Source organism: Seriola lalandi, unplaced genomic scaffold, assembly GCF_002814215.2.
Source record: "Seriola lalandi dorsalis isolate HSWRI2012SDOR001 ecotype SW California unplaced genomic scaffold, Sedor1 jcf7180002054505, whole genome shotgun sequence".
NCBI classification, from domain to species: domain Eukaryota; kingdom Metazoa; phylum Chordata; class Actinopteri; order Carangiformes; family Carangidae; genus Seriola; species Seriola lalandi.
In genome coordinates, this window is record NW_019525058.1 from 1,482,860 (window position 1) to 1,491,137 (window position 8,278).

Below are 8,278 nucleotides of genomic sequence, written 5' to 3' on the forward strand. Positions count from 1 at the left end.
CCCAACCCCCCTCATTCCATTATCTCTCTCCCTCTGATTGTCTGTGCATTTATATATTGAGTCTGTACAGTTTGTGAGGTGTGTGTGTGAGGTCCGGGTCATTCAAACACTGCAGCAAGTCTATTGCTTTGATAAAAAGGCATCACTTCACAGAAAAGAGAAAAAAAAACAAACAAAAAAAAACAAAACAAAACAAAACAAAATGAAACACAAGCGGCTTTGAGGAGTAGTGTGAAGCTTGAAAAAGCGAGATATACAAAGCAAATGTTTGTCACATTGCAAACAACAATACCATAGAGAAGTTTTCTTTAGAACAACAACAAAAATGAACATATCAGCTAAAATAAAGGATAGAGCGCTATGTTTTCACAATCCCGCCAGCTCTCTCAGTGTACCTTGCTGATGATGAATCATACTGTTTTTTTGGGCCAGCCAATGTTCACCTTGGCCTCCGAGTCCCACTGGTCACAGTGGTGGGGTCTGACCTTATGTGTGAAGGTATACTGTATGTACTGTATATGTGCATGTTTGTGTGTTAGTGTATATGCATGCCATCCTAAGAGGGTGGTTGGCTGTTATACAAACAGAGATCATGTTCATTCCTGCATGTAGGTAAGACAGTTCAATCAGCCGTTTCCCCGACCCACCGTAGCACCATGACGTCACTGCTTCAACATCAAGTCTCCCGCTTGCAGGGAGTTGTAATAAAAATTAAAAAAAAAATAAGAAGAACAATAACAAAAAAACAAATCGGTTGAAATCATTGTATGTGTGACTAGTGAGGCAACATGGCTGAGATGAAACACTTAAAACTCGCACCGGTTCGACAGTCAGAGCCGCCGACGTGCACTGAGAACACGAGAGGCGCACGCTAACTAGCACAACCAGCCGAGTGTTGGTGTCGCTATGACAGCCCAGCAGGGGTTCAGTGAGGAGGGCATCATTCACTTGGTTTTGGCACAGCATGTGGCATTGTTAAACACAAAAAGAAAGAAAAAGAAAAACGAGTCGTATTGATTGTCTTTTCTTGACATCAGTGTCATTGTGTGCTTTTAGTTAGTCCTGAACAGTTTTCTGGCAAACGATGAACAGGCTTCAATCTTTAATGCTACCTGCTGCATTCCTGTCGATGTCGGAAGTGTGAATCGACAGCACGTCCGCGCTTCGCTTCGTAAAAGATATAAAGGCAATAATCACAGATACATGCGAGAGTTTCTCCACACAAACGCCGCTACGATAGAGACGAGAGGAAAAATCTCTACAGCGCAAACACTTCCGCTTCTCCAAGTGCCGGCTCATACATCGTTAATGTACTGCTTATTTTCTTGACTGATCATGTGGTTCACAAAGTGTCAGAAAAGTGCTCACAATCCCCAAGACGATGTCACCAAATTTCTTATTTCGGACAAACAATAATTCATCACTTAAGACAAAGAAACTGGGAGCAGTTTCACAAAGACAGACTCTGACTGTGCGCTGGATATGACAAACTGTCATACATTGAATTCTGGGTAAATTAAGATTTTCTTCAGAATAAAATGAGGAACCGCATCTAAGCTCTGTTTACCTCCAGAAGAAAATGTTTGTCTTTTGGAAGAAATCAAGTTACAAGGACGTTTTACGTTTGGAAATTTTGCAAAGTGTTTTTAACAATAAGAATAAAAATCTGATTTGGGGGAAAATCGCTTCACTTTTCTTTCTCCATAACAACGTTAGCAAACCACAAATTAAGTCTGTTTTTTGTTGTTTGGTGCTACTGGTTCAGCGCAGGTGTCATCGATATTTTCTATAATATTTAATACAGATTTTTAAATATTTTTAGCGTAAAATTAGTCAGTATTAATTTTTGTGAAACAGTCTGACATCAGATTGATCTACGAGCAACAGTGAGACACGTATCTGTGTGAAACGAGCTTATGTAAGACCATGAACGCCTCGTAGAAACGGATTTATGCCTCTTGCCTCAGCGTAGTTAAATTGCACGAGGCAGCTCTTTGAGAATGAGTCGTGTGTATGAAGCTCATCAGGTTTTAAGTGAACCCCCGTCATTTCAGAACTTGCAGACATGCTGTGGAAATGAGTCGTGATTAAATGACTAGGTTTGTGAAGTGAGTTCTGTTTCAACACTTTCTACATATGAGAACAAACAGTGAGTTAAAGGCAAAGCAATGTGGCTTTTCTTGCATATTTCTGACTCTCGGTGTCACAAACATTCTTTACATTCATTGTTCTGCGGACGCTTTTTGTCCAAAACAAACTTTACAGCTCAAGCGTTTTCAAAATAAATCTCTTGAAATCCGACCTCTGTTTTTCAAAATAAATCTTAAGTTGCTTTTCTGTTGCAAAAAAAAAAAAAAAAATCAGATTTTTTATTCCGACATCTCTGGAATGCAGCGCGACGACGTTAACGTTGTGATGAGACTTAACAAAGGCCTGCGAGCTGCTGTCCATTAAAGTGAGCTCCGCTATTAATGGGTCAGGTCACAGTGTGATGACGGCGAGGCACCGAGCAAGTTCAGACACTCACCCGATGGATGAGACTATATGACAGTTAATATATTAACCAACCAATGGGTCCAATACAGTCGAGCAGGTGGGGTGAGAGGCTGACGTTAATAATGTCTTATCTTGTGAGTCAGATGAGCAGCCGTTTGGAAATTTTCAACATAAAGGAAGGAAATGGTGCATGGTTTCTAATCAATAAACAAGTGCTGATAAAAATCACCATTATGCCAACTGTACAATCATTAACACATATCCGAGGTGATAGGTTATATCCACAACAATAACACAAAAAAAAAAAAAAATGTACCCGCACTGTAAAGGAATGGTTCCATCCAAAACTAGACCAGAGAGCTTCTCCTAACTCCTAACGTATGGAATGAAGTGACACTCAGTAGTGCTAATAGAAAGTTCGTTGTGACGGGCCTTCTGCTAGTTCCACCCCTGAGACCACCAGGGTGCCCAGGCGCTGACGGATGCAAACACACACACACACACACACATACATACATGGACGCACACACACACACACACACACACACACACACACAGTCACTCATACACTAAAAATCCATTGGTCAGTCCTCGAAGACCTCCAGGAAGAGAGGAGGGAATAGCTCGGTGGGACACTCCACTTTCATGTGAAGGAATCGGCTGGCGTGGCAGGCGCCGATCATCCGCAAGTCCGTCACCTTCATTAGCAGCTTGGGCCAGAAATGTGCCACTTTGTGTTTGCGGTAGTTGATGTAATGTTCAAAGGCCAGCAGGAACTCCTCTTGGCAGCGCTCGATTCGCTCCACGCTGCTCAGGCCAGGCCGATCTGATGGTAGAAGAAAAAAGACGACGACAGCGTGAGTCCCGGATTTTAAGGCCGAACTTTCTACAACCTGATGAGTCATTCCTGATTATACGTTTCCAAAGATTCGGTCTATTACAATCAGGATTTTATTTTCATGGTCATGGGACAGGTTGTTAAAAACTTATGAGACTTTAGTGAGATGGCGTCCAGGGGTCCTGGAGGGGAGTTCCCAGCAAAAAGGGAAATAATTCCCTATAATTCCTTCCATAAGTAGCACAATGACAGAATGTTTGACTGTTTCGTTCATCGGGTTTCAAACGGTTTCTGTAATAAAAACATCTAAAAGCACAAAATCTGTGGTTTAATATGCGTCAGTTGAGGGTCCTTGATGTGAAAAAAGGTTTGAGAACCGCTGATCTAAAGTTCTTTATTTGGATCTTAAAACCACGAGTGAGAACGTGGAAAATCTAACTAGTGGTGTAAACTGTGATTGTGCACAAATACGGAAAGTAAAACCGTTCAACCTGTTTGATCGTCTGACTGCTGTTTGGTTATTGCCAAACAAAAACAACTAAATAAATCTCAAGTTGTAATTAACCATAATTTTCTTTGAAGTAATAAAATTAGAACTATTCCAAATTTTATTCAGGACCCTGAGAAACACACACAAGGACCCCGAATAGTAACCTGCACCTCACTTTGAGACCCACTACTGAATCATACAACAGTAAATTTCCTCAGTGTTTTCTTTAACTTTCATAACTTGCACATTATCTGAAATCTATTAATCTTCTCTGTGAATCATAAAAATGGCACTTTAAGAGACGTGTGTTCTGCTTTACATTGTGCAGCATTGTTGTTAGCATTTAGCTTTTCTGGTATAAATACCATTTTTAAAAAATGTTTGTGTCTTTTTTAACTTTTCCCAACTGTTAAAATTTAAAAATAGTGATTCAGCATCAACTTCCTGTGGCAGAATACTGGTTTTAGACTTTGAACCTTGACAGTGGTATTGATTAGTGGCTACTGTAAGTGTGTCAGAAGACAAAACAGATGGGCAGGTTAACCCCATGTCACGTCTACATGGACAGCACACAGCACAACATTATTGATCTCCGATGAGAGTGTCACAGAGAAATGGCGGCGGGCGGAGTCAAAAACCACGCAAGCTGGACAAAGCTGCTCAGAACGATTATGGTGATTAATTGGTTCAACTGTGGTTCTGTATGGATTTCATGTCAAAAACAAGTATTCTCATAATCTGTGCAGGGGACGACGAAGCAGCACTAAAGGAAAAACATCACTTTGGAGACGGTGGGACAAGTGACCTTCCAGGTTTATGGATGGATCCTGATTATTTTGTTCCAGTTTATTTTGGTGTGCAATCTAAGACAAAAACACTCATGTATTCACGTGTACTGAGCGTCCAGACGCCAGGCGCTTACCGGATGACAGCAGGATGACGGCCTGTAGTAGAGCTACCTCGGAGTCATCCAAGTTAAAGGAGGACAGCGACACGCCGAGGTCGAAGATGGCGTCCGAGACGACGCCCAGGCCTCCGTTCTTAAGCTGACCCCGTGTGACCGCCATTTCGCCGTTCAGCGTGAGAGTCTCGCTCTCCGGATCGTAGCGAACGGCAGCGCGCAGCGACATGATCTCCATGCAGCAGCCTTTCAACAGGATGATCTGGTCTTCACAAGGCAACTGATCAGAGAGAGACACAGAGGAGCGTTGTTAGGAGAAGCATGTGGCTAACCTAGCGATAGCATGTACAGACTTATTACCTTTGTTTTGTTTTGTCGGTTTAAAACTGAGAAATTCAAACTTAAATACTGTTCAAATTGTGGAAAGTTACAAAAACAAAACCTCTGAACATTAAAACAACCAGTGAGTTACAACCAGCAGAAAGAAGCTGCTTCGTTAGCCTGAGCTAACTGCTAACTAGCTAACTAGTCGTACAGCTAATTGAACAAGGCCATTAGCATTAACAATACGCTAGCTTTTGTACAAATGCTTTATTATTACAGCACCAACAGTTCCTGGAAATGACTTATTATTAATTTATTATTAGTAATTTGTGAAATAACATTTCTAGCACATTCAATGAACAGTTAACGGTTAATTCTGTAGAAACCCGTCCAATATTAGAGGCTGAGATACTGAATCACATTTATACAACTTGTAAAGATTTTATTGAAGTGGATTTGACGCCTCATATTCGATCTGTGTCGACAGTCTAATTAGTGGAACTGAAGTCTGATGGAAATTAGACTTGTGCTCTGCATCTTTTAAAAATCACCTGACACTCTAAATTTTAACTAACTGGCTCATTATTGTTTCATTTGATGTTCTACTTGTGCTGTGTTCTTCAGGTTATACAAGTATTTTTGAATTTTACTGTTTAGAAAAGTTAAAATTAATAAAAAAGCAAAAAAAAAAAAAAAAAAAGTTATTACTAAATAATTTATTTGAGTTTTTAAAATTATTTTTCAATATTATAATTGAGAAAAAACAATATAATTTTTATTTTCATAAACACAAACATTACAATATTTTTAACAGGATCTTTTAAATGTGGTTATTAAAGGACTGTTTCACCTCAAACACATCTTTGGTGTATTCTGCATCTGTGATAATCTAATATTGGCTGAATGTTTTACCACAGCACATATGAAGAAACTGGTGTCACCAGCCACTGCAGCCACCAGAGGGAGCCTCATGAACTCTCCATCTGTGTTTTATGAAGCTCTGATGAATGAGCAGCGTCACTTACCTCACAAAACATAGGCAGTTTTTTGGCAAAGTCCACCACTCGGGTTATGGCAGGGGTGATAATTTTTGTAAACTGACTGAAGGCTTCTATATCCACTTTGCTTCCTTCCGGTGCATTGGCCATGGACGCTTGACCAATATCCTCAGGCTGAAACGACAAAGAGGGAAGGTCGGTGTCTCAACTGTCTCCACGTTTAGGATTAAGAAAAATGACTTATGTGTTGAAGCTAACGCTGCATATGAAACAAGGTGAACGTGTGTGTGGTGTGGTGGTTTCAACCAGGTAATGTGATGTAAAGATGCAAATGGGGACGTATCAGCAAAGGTTGTAGCTTTTATGTTTCCATTTAATTTCATTTAATTAAATGTATTGTGCATGTAAATGACTGCAAATTAATCCGTCCATGACCTTTGATGGGCAGAACATGTAAACATTTAAACATTTAAACCTGTAGTTTTCTTACCTTAGTTTCCTTCACCCCCGCTGCACTCTGGTCAGAAGTATAGAATAAATTACATGTTATTTCATTAAGAAGCATAGCTTCCTCGACCTGTTGGATAATCAACAGGAATTGTGAAGTTTCAATGAAGAACCCGTGTCAAGCCAACTAAAAAGAAAACAAGTTAAAACTGAGGACAGATGAAAGTGTGCAGGTAGAGAACAGGTGAGGACAGAAGTTGGGTTTCTATGGTGAGAGTCAGGCTGAGGACCGGACAGTGAAACAGGTCCCCAGAAACACTCCAACACTATTTTACATCATTTAAACAAAGTTCTGTGGCCGCGACGGGAGACGGAGACGACTTCAATCGACCGAAACTTCAATCAAGTTTTTAACAATTTTTTCTTTTAAACCCTCTTTCTAAGCGGAGAACGCTTAAAAGTTTAATATAACTAAAAATATTCCCCTCTTAACCTTAATCTGCTTCACGGGTTTAAATTATATATAAATTAGACAAAAGCTTGTGATTCCACCAGAAGCAGCTCTGCGCTCGGCTCCACCGACGGTCCATTCACACGCTCTGCGTCAGATACAAAGAGTCAAACAGCGTCTAACTCCTTTTCTAGCTCTTTTTGCCTTCCTCTTGTTCTCTTCTACTTCCTGGTTTTTTTTATTGTGGTTGACAAACACCATTGTGATGCATTACTGTCCATCCTGTCAATTTTCAAAATAAAACACCCTGTGCAGACTCCTGATCATATATCATATCACTACAACGTCACAACCATAGTAAATGAAGTTAATGTGACTGAGTGAGCTGCTCCACCGTCGCCATCTTGGCAGTGTCTGACTCCGCCCACTAACTCCCAGCTAATCCAAATAAGGTCAAAGAGGAGGAGCATGTGTGGAGCTGAGACTTCCACCTGTCACTCAAAAGAGGCCACGCCCTCAATCCTCCATAACTTTAGTCTTTAATAAAATTTAAACAGGTGAGTTATATAAACAGGTGAGTTATATAAACAGGTGTCATAAAGGAGGAAATCAGCTCTAGAGACCAAAACAGTTTTTGTACCAGGCTGTAAACATGTTTATTTCTGCTGTAAAGTTGGACAGTTTAACATGGGAGTCTATGGGGACTGACTCACTGTTGGAGCCAGACTCTAGTGGTCGTTAGAGGAACTGCAGCTTCTGGTTGTTGGTGCGACAAGGGGTGAAAAATATAAAAAAAATAAAACAATCCAAATCATTAAGTCGCCAAACTCGTGCAGACAAAACGGAGGACGGAGCAGAACCGTGTCACAGACCGGCGCCCGGTGGAATCCAGGGAGCGTTTCCTCTGATCGCGCCATAGAAACCCAAAATAAAGTCAACAGCTGACAGACTTTCAATCTGGACAGAGCGATTAAACTTTACAGCAAAGAAAACAAAATTAGTCAAAGGGGTTGAGGTGTGAAATCAAAGGCTACAAACAGAAAGAAAGAAAAATGAAAGAGCATGGAAAAAAAAGAAGAAAAAAAAGCCAGTCATTAGTATTAGCGATTAAGGATCATTGCATGGTAAGACATAAAAAAAAAGACAAGAATAAGATGTTCCATTATAAATTAGTGCAGCTGCGTTGAGGAACACACTTTTCTCCTTCGTCCAGCTAATTCTCTCCATTCTACAAGGAGATACAAAAAACACATGGACATATTAACACAGGGAACAGTGGCAGAGTGGTTGTGGTGGAGGTGGAGGAGACAGGGATGTGACTTGGAGAGGGAGA

The 8,278-nt window shown here is 40.6% G+C and overlaps 1 protein-coding gene across 6 annotated transcripts in view; it reads right to left on the reverse strand.

Moving 5' to 3' along the window:
- Positions 1-289: 289 nt before the first annotated feature.
- The window catches only part of thrb (thyroid hormone receptor beta), a 99,571-nt gene continuing 91,582 nt past the window's right edge, over positions 290-8,278 (reverse strand). For 4 of the 6 annotated variants that reach the window (XM_087175834.1, XM_087175833.1, XM_087175835.1 and 1 more), the window contains 4 exons: positions 6,538-6,624; positions 6,075-6,221; positions 4,747-5,005; positions 290-3,322 (listed from right to left, as the gene is read on the reverse strand). In XM_087175834.1, coding sequence (XP_087031960.1) covers positions 3,081-3,322; positions 4,747-5,005; positions 6,075-6,221; positions 6,538-6,624 — 735 coding nt within the window. In that variant the 3' untranslated portion in view covers positions 290-3,080. The remainder of the gene's footprint in view (positions 3,323-4,746; positions 5,006-6,074; positions 6,222-6,537; positions 6,625-8,278) is intronic. The other 2 variants (XM_023413196.2, XM_023413195.2) reach the window with 1 other exon arrangement.